Here is a 13,618-nt window from a genome sequence, read left to right on the forward strand (position 1 = left end):
GGGAGCCTGATGCAGAACTCGATTCCAGGACCCCAGGATCACTACCTGAGCCGAAGGCAGACACAGCCACTGAGCTAACCAGGCATCCCTCAGTTCTATTTTCAAAACCTTTGCTGTGCTCTTTGGATTTGCCCCGAGCTATGCCTTTCAGTGATAGTATGAGACTTGGCAGTGGTTTATATTATAGATTGTCTTTAGCCTTCATTTCACTTGAGTCTACACAAGTGCAAATCAGTATTTGTTTTGGCTTATACCAAAAGAAAAGAATTAGGGATCTCTTTTCCATCTCTCTCTTGTCCACGATTTTCCTCCATACTCTTCAGTTTCCAGTGGCTATTTCCCTGTTCTTCTGATCAGAAAGACAAGTTTTTCCCTGAGCATTAAGACCTGTGCTTTGTACAAGCCTTCATAATGGGGCTACCCTTAAGTGAAGTGGGGAAAGAAAAGAGGAGTTTAAGAAAATAATGGGAATCCCTTTCATACTTTTTGGGTCAACAAGGGCCCTGTTTTCCAATTTTTCTGGCCAAAGAGATAGGCTTTCTTATGTTTTGTTTTTGTTGTTGTTGTTTGTTTTTCTGTTCCTAGGGCAGTGCAGTTCTGTGACTGAGGAGACAAAAGAGAAAATAATGGCTTTCCCCCTCCCAGTCTTTAGATCTCCTTTTTCTGGTCCTTTGGATGGAAAGAGGGGATTTGATTTCTTCAAGGGTTTTCTTGTCAGTACCCTGAACGTAGTTCTGTAATTCAGGCTATAAGAGGTCAAAGCCAGGAATTAAAGGAGGGAAATATAATCTAAAACTCATGGCTGTACCCATCAAGTTTTAACTTCTCTCGCCAGTAATTTATATTACCTGTTTATGGAATGCTGATGTATATCCTTTGGCCGTTTATTTATATGTTGATGAATTAGCTACTTTCTAGTGATTTGAATAATATTTATATATTTAAGGAATATGCATCCTTAATTGTGTTTGCTCTGAATGTTTCAGTTTTTGTGATTGACTCAAATTTTTTTGACATACAAATAATACAAATAATATTTATATATTTAAGGAATATGCATCCTTAATTGTGTTTGCTCTGAATGTTTCAGTTTTTGTGATTGACTCAAATTTTTTTGACATACAAAAATGCATTAGTCCTTTGTGAATTAAAAAAAAAAATGCTAATAGCCTTTTTTGGATGTTCTCCCTAGTCAGAGTATGTATTCTTCTAGTTCTAAAAATGTTCTGTTTTATTTTTCTCAAATTTAAAATGCAATGTAAATTTCTTAAAATTATAAAAGCAATTGCTATAAAAATTCAGATAATACAGATGTGTAGGCCAGCAATAATGCTTTTTATGGTTCTGCTTTATCCAAGAAAATATTAATATTTCAATAGGTATCCTTCTATACCTTGTTCATAAATTTGCACTATATAGAGAGTGCACACGTAAGAGACTGTGTATATGGTACTTAGATTTTTATACATGTGTATATTGCACTTAGATTTAAGCCATTTAATTTTTTAAAGTTGTTAATTGAAGTATAATTTACACATAGTGAAATGCATCCATTTTAAGTGTTCAATTAGAGTTTTACAACTGAATAACATAATATAGTACATAATACAAGTGTATACACTAGTATTCTGTCATCTCTAGAAATTCCTTTGGGCCCTTTTGTCCTCCATACCCACCCTAAGTATCATTAGATATATTACTTTAGACTAATTTTGCCTATATGAGAATTTATCAGGGGAATCATTAAGTACGTACTCTTTTGTTTTTGGCTTCTTTTGCTGAGTGAACGGAATGTTTTTGATATTCATTTGTGTTTCTTCATGTATCAGTAGTTTATTCCTGTTTATTGCTGTGAATAGTATTTCATTGTGTAAATATGCCACAATTCTATTATACATTTACTTGTTGAGAGGCATTTGTATTTGCAGTTTTGGACTGTTACGAATAAAACTATTATGTGCAAGTTTTTGTGTACCTGTGTTTTCTTTTCTTTGAATAAATGACTAGTTCAGGAATTGCTCCTTCATATAGTAAATATTTATTTTTCTTGATAAGCATCTGCTAAACAGTTTTCCAAAATGGTTGTACTGTTTTATACTCCCATTAGCGATATAATGATTTCCAGTTCTGACCTTGTGCCTTTATCATTTCTTATATTCTCTGTAAGTATCTTTGGCATGGATTCCTTAAAGTGGTATTTTTGTGTGAAATGATAAGTGCATATATGTTTTGGCTAGATTTTTCTCCTTAGGGTTTGCACTGTTTTATCATTACCGCTATTAATGGATGAGTGCATACATATTTCCCTTCTACCGTACCATCAGCATGTGGTGAATTTTTGGATTTCTGATAGGTACAAATGAAATCTTAGTATAGTTTTAATTTATAGTTTTCTTACTTGAAGTGATTTGGAACATATTTTCATATATTTAATAGTTTATTTTATTTTTTAAAGATTTTATTTATTTATTCATGAGAGATACAGACACAGAGAGAGAGAGAGAGAGGCAGAGACACAGGCAGAGGGAGAAGCAGGCTCCAAGCAGGGAGCCCGACGTGGGACTAGATCCTGGGTCTCCAGGATCATGCCCTGGGCAGAAGGCAGCGCTAAACCGCTGAGCCACCAGGGCTGCCCTAATGGTTGTTCAGATTTAAGCCATTTAATTTTTAAAGTTTTTAATTTAATTCAAGTATAATTTTTTTTCTGTGAACTCACATATCTGCTGTATTTTTTCTCTGCTGTTTTTTGGAAACTTTTGGATATTAAGGATATCAGATTGTTGGTTTTTTTCTTTCCTTTTTTTTTTTTAACTCTATATATTAGGGTTATTAACCCTTTGTAAACCTAAGTTTCAAGCTTTTTCCCCCCCCCCAAGTTTATCTTTTTTTTTTTCTTTCTTTCTTTTTGTTTGGAGTGTCTTTTTCCATGACCACACTTCCCAAGTTTTTTTTTTTTTTTTTTAATATTGTTAAATATGTATCATTCTTTGTTATTATTGTTTTGGATTTGGATCATAAAGTTTCCTCTATCCTTGATTATGGAGGAACTTCTTTTATTTGTAGTTTCACTTTTTAAATTTTATTTATTTTTTAAAAATTTATTTATTCATGAGAGAGAGAGAGAGAGAGAGAGAGAGAGAGGGAGGCAGAGAAACAGGCAGAGGGAGAAGCAGACTTCATGCAGGGAGCCTGATGTGGGACTCAATCCCGGGTCTCCAGGATCACGCCCTGGGCTGAAGGCGGCGCTAAACTGCTGAGCCACCTGGGCTGCCCTATATTTCTTTTTCTAAATGGATTCTCAATTTTCTCAACATTTATTTTTTTCCCCTTTCGTTGTATGCTAAATTCCAAGACAGCCATACTTGAGTGTGTTGCTTGTCCTATTTTTAAGTATTCTAATGATGCCATAGTTATCTTTTAGTATTAGATAGTGTAAATGTTCAGTTCCCCCATTGTTTATTTCTCTGATTTTCTGGAGTGTGCTAGCCCATTCTCAAAAATAGATTATTTTCATTGTACAGATTAGGAAAATGAGGCTACCTGAGCTCACAGTTTGTAAATAGTGTTGCCAGGATTCATGTCCAGGCAGTTTATTCCAGAACCCAGGTTCTAAAGCCTCTCAGTTACGACAGCTATTTTTAAAAACGAGTAATCTGATATAAAGGAACTGATACCAGAACACCAGGGAGTTTACTGGTTATCTGTAGTATCTACTTATCTAATGATGCAGATTTGATAAAGGCCATATTTTTTTTTTTTAAAGGCCATATTTTAATGTGAATCAGGTTTATGGGGAAACAGTTGTCTGTGTGAAAATCATTACTTCTTCCATTGTAGTTTTCTTTGGACTGTCTCTATTAGAGTTGATTAAATACTGGCAAATGGTATCTGAAAGGAAAAGAAACAACTTACTGAATTAAATCTTTTGTGTATTTTCTTATATTTGAATATCATTAATAGATGAGAATCTTCCTGGTGTCAAAGACATACTATTGGTACATCTTAAGTTGTTAATGCAGATTTTTGATAGCTATATGTTATCTCTTCTGATGCGTGCACTGTATCTGGATTAGGTAAATCTTGAAGTATTGACACAGAAAGGCTTCTACGATATAAAGATTTGTTTACTTTTTAAAGTATACATACACTATTTACTTGTATACTATGGATATTAAGAATCTTTTTTTTTTTTTAAGTATCACAGGTAATTGTGATCATGAGCCAGATGAGGAACTACTATACTAGTAGACCATACTTCCTTCTCAGTGAAAATCTAGACCTGAGATAATTTTGTATATGCTGTCAGAAAATGATCTTATACTAATTATTCTTAGTAGCTTTTGCTTTTCCTGACTTTTTTCTTTTTTTATTTCTCTACAGTAGTTTATGCCAGTGTGGCTTCATTCATACAGATGAACCAAGGATTGGGATAGCAGTATAAAATTAGAATCAGAGAACTGATTGCCCAGCAGGATGCCATCAACTAACCGAGCGGGCAGCCTGAAGGACCCTGAAATTGCAGAGCTCTTCTTCAAAGAAGATCCAGAGAAGCTCTTCACAGATCTCAGAGAAATTGGCCATGGAAGCTTTGGAGCAGTGTATTTTGTAAGTGTTAAAGGCTTAATGTCAGTGACCAGCATTTACTTAATATTTAGTCCTGGCGAGAAAAACAATAATATAAAGAAACATAGGCAGTAGTCCGTTTTATAATCACTTGCATAGATGTATGTATATAATATGAAAGTAGATAGTTTTATTTATTGAGCTTCTTAGATTATTGAAAAAATGGGAAAGAATTTTATTTTGCTTTAACTTACATGTGGTTTGGCATTTTAGCACAGTTGTTTGAGGAGTCTAATGACTTGCATTACTATAGAATTAAATTTTTATAGAACACTGACTTCTGTAAAGTCTCATACGTAGTCAATTTTAGTGTTGTGGAATTCTAGGATTATTGTTTGACAGAAGCTATGTACCAAGGTCTTTTTTCTTGTGTGTATATGTGTGTGTGTTGTGCTAAAAGAATCCTCAAATTTGCCATTTTAATCATTTTTAAGTGTACAATTTGTGGTGTTACGCTCACAATGTTGTACAACCATTACCACTATTTTCAAAACTCTTTTTTTATCACCCCAAACAATAAGCTCTGTATTTATTTGCAATAACTTCTTCTCCCTCTACCTAATCTCTGATCTACTTTTTTCTATGAATTTGCCTATTGTAGATATTTCATATGAATGGAATCATACAATATTTGTACCTTTGTGACTAGCTTATATCACTTAGGATACTGTATAGCTTAACACCTCACAGGTCAACCATGCTGTAGCATGTATCAGTACTTCATTCCTTTTTATAGCTGAATAATACCCCATTGTATAAATATGCCATGGTTTGTTTTTCCATTCATTTGTTGATGGACACTAGATTGTGTCCACCTTTTGACTATTGTGAATAAATGCTATAATGAACACTGGTGTACAAATATCTGTTTCAGTCACTGTTTTCAAATTTGAGTGTGTACCTAGGAGTGAAAAATACTAGATCACATTGTGATTTTAGGTTTAACTTTTTGAGGAACTGACAAACTGTACCATAGTGCTTGTACCCTGTTTCCATTCCCATCAGCAGTTTACCAGAATTCGGATTATTCCATATCCTCACAAATGCCTGTTATTTTTTATTATTTTGATTATAGCCATCCTACTCGTTGTGAAGTAGTAACTTGATGTTTTGATTTGTATTTTCCTATTACTAAAAATGTTCAGCATCTTTTCATGTGTTTATTAGTCATTTGTATATCTTCTTTGGAGAAATGTCTATTCAAATAGTTTGCCCATTTTAAAATTTGGGTTGTCTTTTTGTTGTGGAGTTGTAAGGGTTCTTTACGTATTCTGAATATTAAATCCTTAATCAGATACATGAATTGCAAATATTTTCTCCTGTTCTGTAGTTTATCTTTTCACTTTCTTGATAATGTCCTTTGATGTACAAAAGTTTTAAATTTGGATTAAATCCAATTGGTCTATTTTTGGTCATTGTTACTTATGCTCTAGGTGTTATGTCTAAGAATCCATTGCCAAATCCAAGGTGCCAAATCCAAGGGTTTTATGCTCGTAACTCTTATTTACAGGTCATTGATTCACTTTGAGTTAATTTTTGCATATATTATGGGGTAAAGGTCCAATTTCATTCTTTTGTATGTGGAAATTCAGTTGTTCCAGTGCTCTCTATTGAAGAGACTATTCTTTCCCTGTTGAATTATCTTAACATCTTTGTGGAATCAATTGACCATATTGTATGTGTTTACTTCTGAACTCTCAGTTCTTTTCCATTTGTTGACATATCCATCTTTATGTTAGTATAATACTGTTTTGATTACTGTAACTTTGTAGTAAGTTTGAGATCAGGGATAACTTTATTAATCTTTTTAAGGATAGTTTTAGCTATGTGGGGGTCCTTGGAATTCCATATAGATTTGGGAATCGGCTTCTCCCTTTCTGCTGTTGGAACTTTGTTAGGGATTATTAAATCCATAGATTATGCTTGGTAGTATGGCATCTTACTAAGTCTTAACTATCTGTGAACACAAGATGTTCTTCTAAACTTTTATTTAGGTCTTTAATTTTGTCAGCAATGTTTTATAGTTTTCAGTGTACCGTTGTACTTCATTGCTTAAATTTAGTCATTAGTATGTTATTCTTTTAGCTGCTATTGTAAATGGAATTACTTTTTTAATTCCCTCTTGAAGAGATTGTTCATTTCTGGTATATAGAAACAAGTGATTTATGTGCATTGATTTTTACTCTAGTTTTGCTAAATTTATTAGCTCTAGTATCTTTCATGTGGATACTTTGGAATTCTGTATATAAGATCATGTCACTTGAGGCACCTGGGTGGCTCAATTGGTTAAGTGTCTACCTTTGGCTCAGGTCATGACCTTAGGGTCCTAATAAGCTCAAGCCCCATGTCAGGCACTCTGCTCAGCAAGAAGTCTGCTTCTCCCCCTTGCTCTCCCTCTGTGCTCTCCCTCTCTCTCTTTGTCTCCCTCAAAGAAAAAAAAAGATTAACCTTTAAAAAAAAAAAGTATAAAAAATTGTTTTATTTCTTCCTCTCTAATTTGGATGCTTTTTATTTGTTTTTATTATGTTTGCTCTAATTAGAACTTTGATGGCAGTGATGAAAGTGAGCATCCTTGTTCTGGATCTTAAATAGAAAGCTTTTTTCCATTTTTCATCATTGAGAATAATGTTATCTGTGGGGTTTTCGTAAATAATCTTTATCATATTGAAGATCTTTCTATTTGTAATTTTTTGAGTGTTTTTTTCATGAAAGTTTGTTGTACTCTTTTTTTTTTTGTACTCTGTTATATACCTTTTTAATATCGATTAAGATGATCATATGGTTTTTCTCCTTGCTTCTGTTAATGTAGTAAATTACATTATTGATATTGTTATATTGAACCACTCTTGCATGTCTGGGATAAATTCCACTTTGTCATGGTTTATAATCCTTTTATATAGGCTGTTGTTTTTGGTTTGATTGTACTTTGACTACATCTGTATTCATAAGAGATACTGTAATTATGATTTTCTTGGTCTAGTGTTTGTATCAGGCTAATACTGGCCTCATTGAGTTAGGAAGTGTTCTTTTATTTTTTGGAAGAGTTGGTGGAGAATTGTGTTAATTCTTCTTTAAATGTTTGCTAGAATTCACAGTGAAGGCATCTGGTTATAGACTTTGTTTTTTATTGCTGGTTCAGTGTTAACTTGTTAGAGGTCTGTTGCTATTTTTTATTTTCCTTTTTAAAGATTTTATTACTTGACAGAGAGCAAGAGAGCACATGCAGAGGGAAAGGGAGAAACAGGCTCCTCACTAAGCAGAGAGTCTGTCATGGAGCTCCATCCCAGGACCCTGGGATTATAACCTGAGTCAAGGACAGACGCTTAACCGACTGAGCCATCCAGGTGTCCCTATTTTTTATTTTCTTAAGTTACTTTATTTGTGGGTTCTAGGAATTTGTTTCATCTAGGTTATCTAATTTATTGGTATACAGTTGTGCATAGAAATGTCATATAACCCTTTTTATTTCTGTAGGTTGGTTGTAATGTTCCCACTCATACCTGGTTTTAGTTAGTTAGTTATTTTTTTGGCTCTTCTCTCAAGAGAGCAAGAAAACACAAGCATGAGCAGTGGAAGGGGCAGAGGGAGAAGGAGACTCCCCACTGAGCAGGAGCCCGATGTGGGGCCTGATCCCAAGACTCTGGGATCATGATCTTAGCCAAAGGCAGATGCTGAACTGACTAAGCTACGCAGGAGCTCCAAGATTCTCCCAGCTTTACTGGTAAAAGTCCCATGTCCTAGAAATCCCATATTCCAAGGCAAAATGAGATAATTATTCATCCTACATATATCTATAACACATAGTTTTTATATGCCATTTATTTATTTATTTATTTATTTATTTAAAGATTTTATTATTTATTCATGAGATATACAGAGAGAGAGAGGCAGAGACACAGGCAGAGGAAGAAGCAGGCTCTATGCAGGGAGCCTGATCTGGGACTCGATACCAGGACTCCAGGATCATGCCCTGGACCCAAGGGAGGCGCTAAACCACTGAGCCACCCAGGGATCCCACCATTTAATTTTTAAAATGAGGATAGTGTCATTTATTTTTAAAAATTTTATGGTGCTACTTTTTTTATTTTTTAAGATTTTATTTATTTATTCATGAGGGACACACAGAGAGAGGCAGAGATACAGGCAGAGGGAGAAGCAGGCTCCATGCAGGGAGCCCGATGTGGGACTTGATCTCGGGACTCCAGGATCACGCCCTGGGCTGAAAGCAGGCGCTAAACCACTGAGCCACCCAGGGATCCCCAAGAAGACATCTTTTGGTGTAAAACATACGGATGGGGGAAAGTAGGTTAACTTTTTCATTGTTTAAAAATATACCACCATAAGCAAGTAAAGGATTTATATATAGGCATGTGTGGCTGGTTTAGTCAGAAGAGCATGCAGCTCTTGATCTCAGGGTCATGAGTTCAAGCCCCACATTGAGTGTGGAGATTATTTAAATAAATAAATAAAAACTTAAATATATTTACATGCATATACTTCCTGTTGAGAAGTGAAATTGCAATACTTTATAAACCTGAACAGTTTCATGTGAAGGAATTGAGATGAAGATATTAAGTAGAGATATTTATTTAATTTATTTAGTGTTTTAGAAGATTTTATTTATTTTTTAGAGAGAGAGAGAGAGAGAACAAGAGAGTGAAAGAGCGTGTTCATGGGAGAGAGCACAAACAGGATGGGCGCAGAGAGAGAGGGAGAAGCGGACTCCCTGCTGAACAAGGAGACCAATGCAGGGCTTGATCCCAGGACTCTGAGATCATGACCTGAGCCCAAAGGCAGATACTTAACTGACTGAGCCGCCCAGGCGCCCCACATAGAGATATTTTAAAATATTTTTTAAAAAGATTTTATTTTTCTAGAGCAGTGTTAGGTTCACAGCAAAATTGAAAGTACAGAAAGATCTCTTATCCTTTTCCTCACACATGCATAGCCTCCCCCATTACCAGTATCCTCTACCAGAATAGAACTGATCAACCAGGGATCCCTGGGTGGCTCAGTGGTTGAGCATCTGCCTTCGGCCCAAGGTGTGATCCTGGAGTCCCAGGATCGAGTCCCACATGGGGCTCCCTGCATGGAGCCTGCTTCTCTCTCTGCCTATGTCTCTGCCTTTCTCTCTCTCTGTGTGTGTCTCATGAATAAATAAGTAAAATCTTAAAAAAAAAAAAAAAAGAACTGATCCACCTACATTGATGTAACATAATCACCATAGTGTACATTAAGATTCACTCTTAGTACCGTACATTCTATGTGTTTAGTCAAATGTATACTAAGTACCCATCATCATACAGAGTATTTTCACTGCCTTGAAAAAAACAAATTGTGTGGAGGTTTTTGTGTGGATATATTTTCACTTCCTTTGAGTAAATACTAAGGAGTGCCATTGTTGGACTGTATTGTAAAGTATGTTTAATTTTATAAGAAACCACCGAACTATCTTCCAAAAGGGCTGTACCATTTCGCATTTCTACCAGCAGTGAATGATGAGAGTTCTTGTTGCTCTGTATGCTCATTGGTACCAAAGGATACTATTGGTGTTTCAGATTTTGGCCATTCTAATTGTGTCTAGTATTGTATCTAATTGTTTTAATTTATATTTCCCCTGATAATCATGATGTGAACCATCTTTATATATCTAATTTCCCATCTGTATGTTTTCCTTGGTAGGGTGTCAGGGTGTTAGGCCATTTTTTTTTTTTAAGATTTTATCTATTTATTCAGGAGAGACAGAGAGAGAGCGGGGCAGAGATACAGGCAGAGGGAGAAGAAGGCTCCATGCAGGGAGCCCGATGTGGGACTTGATCCCAGGACCCCAGAATCACTCCCTGGGCCGAAGGCAGGTGCCAAACTGCTGAGCCACCCAGGCATCCCTGTTAGGCCCATTTTTAAATCAGGTTGTGTGGGGGCACCTTGCTGGCCCAGTAGGTAGAGCATGTGAATCTTTTTTTTTTTTTTTTTTTAAGATTTTATTTATTTATTCATAGAGATGCAGAGAGAGAGAGAGAGGCAGAGACACAGGCAGAGGGAGAAGCAGGCTCCATGCAGAGAGCCTGATGTGGGACTCGATCCAGGGTCTCCAGATCATGCCCTGGGCTGCAGGCAGCACTAAACCGCTGTGCCACTGGGGCTGCCCAGAGCATGTGACTCTTGATCTCAGGGTTGTGAGTTCAAGCCTCTCATTGGATGTGAAGCCACTTAAAATTCAAAAAATTTTCTTTAAAAAAAAAAAAATCAGTTTGTATATTTTCTTATTGTTGAATTTTAAGAGCCTGTTGGGTCCAGGGCTTTGCTTTATTGGGAAACTTTTGATTACTGATTCAATCTGTTTACTACTTATAGTGATACTATTCAGACTTTCTATTTCTTCATGGCTAATTTAGTCTTGATAGGTTTTATATTTTTCAGAATTTGCCCTTTTCATCTAATTAATTGGCATATAGTGGTTCATAGTACTCTCTTAAAATCCTTTTTATTTTAGAGTCAATAGTATTGTGCCCTTGTTAATTTCTGAGTTTAGTAATCTTTTTTCCTTAGGCCATCTAGTTAAAGGTTTGTCAGTTTTGTTGATTTTTTTGAAGAACCAACTTTTGATTTCATTGATTTTTTTTTTCCCTGTTTTTCTATTCTATTTTATCTCTGCTTTAATCTTCCTTCCTTCTGTTAAATTTGGGTTTAGTTTGTTCTTTTTCTAGTTCCTTAAATTGTAAAGTTAGGTTGCTGATTTGAGAATCTTTTTTTCGTGGGTCCATAGCTATAAATTTCCTCCTGAGCGCTTCTTTTACTTGACCCCATAAGTTTTGGTATATTGTATTTTTGTTTTCATTCAACTAGGTATTTCTAATTTCCTTTGTGATTTCTTTTTTGATCCATTGGTTCTTGAGAAGTAGGTTGTTTAATTTCCACAACTTTGTGAATTTTGTAGTTTTCCTTTTTTTTTTTTTTTAAATGAAAATGGGGAGGGAGAGAGAAATGTGGGGCTCAATCTTACAACCCTGAGATTATGACCTGAGCCAAAAGCAAGAGTCAGGTGCTTAACCAGCTGAGCTACCCAGGCATTCTTAGTTTTCCTTTTTTGTAATTTCTAACTTCATCCCATTGAGATCAGAGAATTTGTATATCTGTCTTTTTAAATTTATTGAGACTTGATTTTTGGCTTAATATATGGTCTTTCCTGGAACATGTCCTGTGTGCCCTTGAGAAGAATGTGTATTTTCTTGTTGGGTAGAGTGTTCTGTATATGTATATTCAATCTAGTTGGTTTATTGTGTTCTCTTTCTTTGCTTCTGTCTGGTTGTTCTCTCCTCTTTTATGAGTGGGGTATTAAAGTCTCCAACTATCATTGAAGAACTGTTAATATCTCTTCAATTCTGTCAATTTTTGCTTCATATATTTTAATGACCTGTTATTAGGTATTATAAAATGCTTATAATTGTTATATCTTCTTGCTGTATTGAACTTTTATTAGTATATAATAATAATCTTTGTCTTTTATAACCTTATATGACTTAAAAGTCTTTTGATTTATAAGTCTTTTTGTGGACTCAGTTTTTCATTCCTCTTAAATATCTAGGGTGGAATTGTCAGATAATAGGCAGGTATATATGTTTAGTTTTATGACCAATTACCAGACTTCTTCATTAAGTAAAAATTTTACACTTGCATCAACAGTATATGAGAATTCCATTTGCCTCATATTCTGCTAACATTAAGTGTTGAGTCTTTAATTTGAGTCATTCTGGTGGGTGTGTTACAGTATTTCGGTAAGGTTTTAACATACATTTCCTTGATGATTGGTGATATAGAGTACTTTTTCATAGACTTAATGGCCATTCACATATCTTTGGGAGGTGTGTGTTGAAATGTTTTATCCCAGTTTTTAAAATTTTGGTTGTTTTCTTTTTGAGTTGTGTGAGTTCTTTTGTATATCTTAGATAGTTATCAATTTTATGTATTTTGTGAATATTTTGTCCCAGCACTGGAAAATTACATATATTCTGTACTTTGTTGGGTGTAATGATCTATGCATGTCGAGTAGGTAACATACATTGATTATAGTCTTGAGCTCTTTTGCATCCTTTCTGAATTATTTGTTTTTGATGTGCATGTTCTATTAGCAACTCAAAAATGTATTTTAAAATCTCTACTGATTGTGGATTTATCTGTTTTTTTTTTCTTTTTAGCTGTCTCTTCATGCATTTCTAACCTGATTTATTAGGAATATACAAATTTCAGATTATCGTGTCTTCTTGTTGAATTGTCCCATCATCATTACAAAATTTCAGTCTTTACTTTTCATAGTATTTCTTGCTTTGAAATCTACTTTGATGTTAATCACACATCTTTCTCTGGCAAGTGCTTGCCTGGTAGTTCTTTTTCCATCCTTTTTCACTTACTGTTTCTGGAACCTTACATTTAAAGTGTTTCTTGGAGCACCTGGTTGGCTTACTTGGTTAAGCATCGAACTCTTGATTTTGGCTCAGGTCGTGATCTCCGGGTTACAAGATTGAGCCCTTGCGTGGGGCTCCACATTTGGTGTAGAGCTTGCTTAAGATTCTCTTCCCCTCTTCCTCTGCCCCCCAAAACATAAATTAAAAATATAAAATATTTCTCATCTTTGTTGTCTTCACCCCCCCAAATTTTTTCACGTTTATTGTGATGTGATTAATATATAAAATTGTGTAAGTTTAAGCTGTACAGTGTGTTGATTTGATATATTTATATATTGCAAAATGATAACCACTATATCATTAGGTAACACCTCCTTCCTGTCACATAATTATCATTTCCTTTTTGTATTGAAAACATTTAAGATCTACTCTCTTAGCAACTTTCAAGGATCTAATATAGTATTATTAGCTGTAATCACCATGCTATACATTAAATTCCCAGAACTTGTTAATCTTAAAACTGGAAATTTATACCTTTTGACCAATATCTGCCCATTTCCTCCCACCTCTCAACCCCTGGTAACCATTATTCT

At 34.9% G+C, this 13,618-nt stretch overlaps 1 protein-coding gene across 2 annotated transcripts in view; it reads left to right on the forward strand.

Moving 5' to 3' along the window:
- The window catches only part of TAOK1 (TAO kinase 1), a 153,771-nt gene that overhangs the window by 54,580 nt on the left and 85,573 nt on the right, over positions 1-13,618 (forward strand). Inside the window, exon 2 of one of the 2 annotated variants that reach the window (XM_026016302.2) lies at positions 4,381-4,605. The exons of the other annotated variant lie outside the window; for it this stretch is intronic. Coding sequence (XP_025872087.1) covers positions 4,474-4,605 — 132 coding nt within the window. The 5' untranslated portion in view covers positions 4,381-4,473. The remainder of the gene's footprint in view (positions 1-4,380; positions 4,606-13,618) is intronic. 2 annotated transcript variants of the gene reach the window in all.

The sequence above is a fragment of the Vulpes vulpes genome, chromosome 2, assembly GCF_048418805.1.
Source record: "Vulpes vulpes isolate BD-2025 chromosome 2, VulVul3, whole genome shotgun sequence".
In the NCBI taxonomy this organism is placed as follows: Eukaryota; Metazoa; Chordata; class Mammalia; order Carnivora; family Canidae; genus Vulpes; species Vulpes vulpes.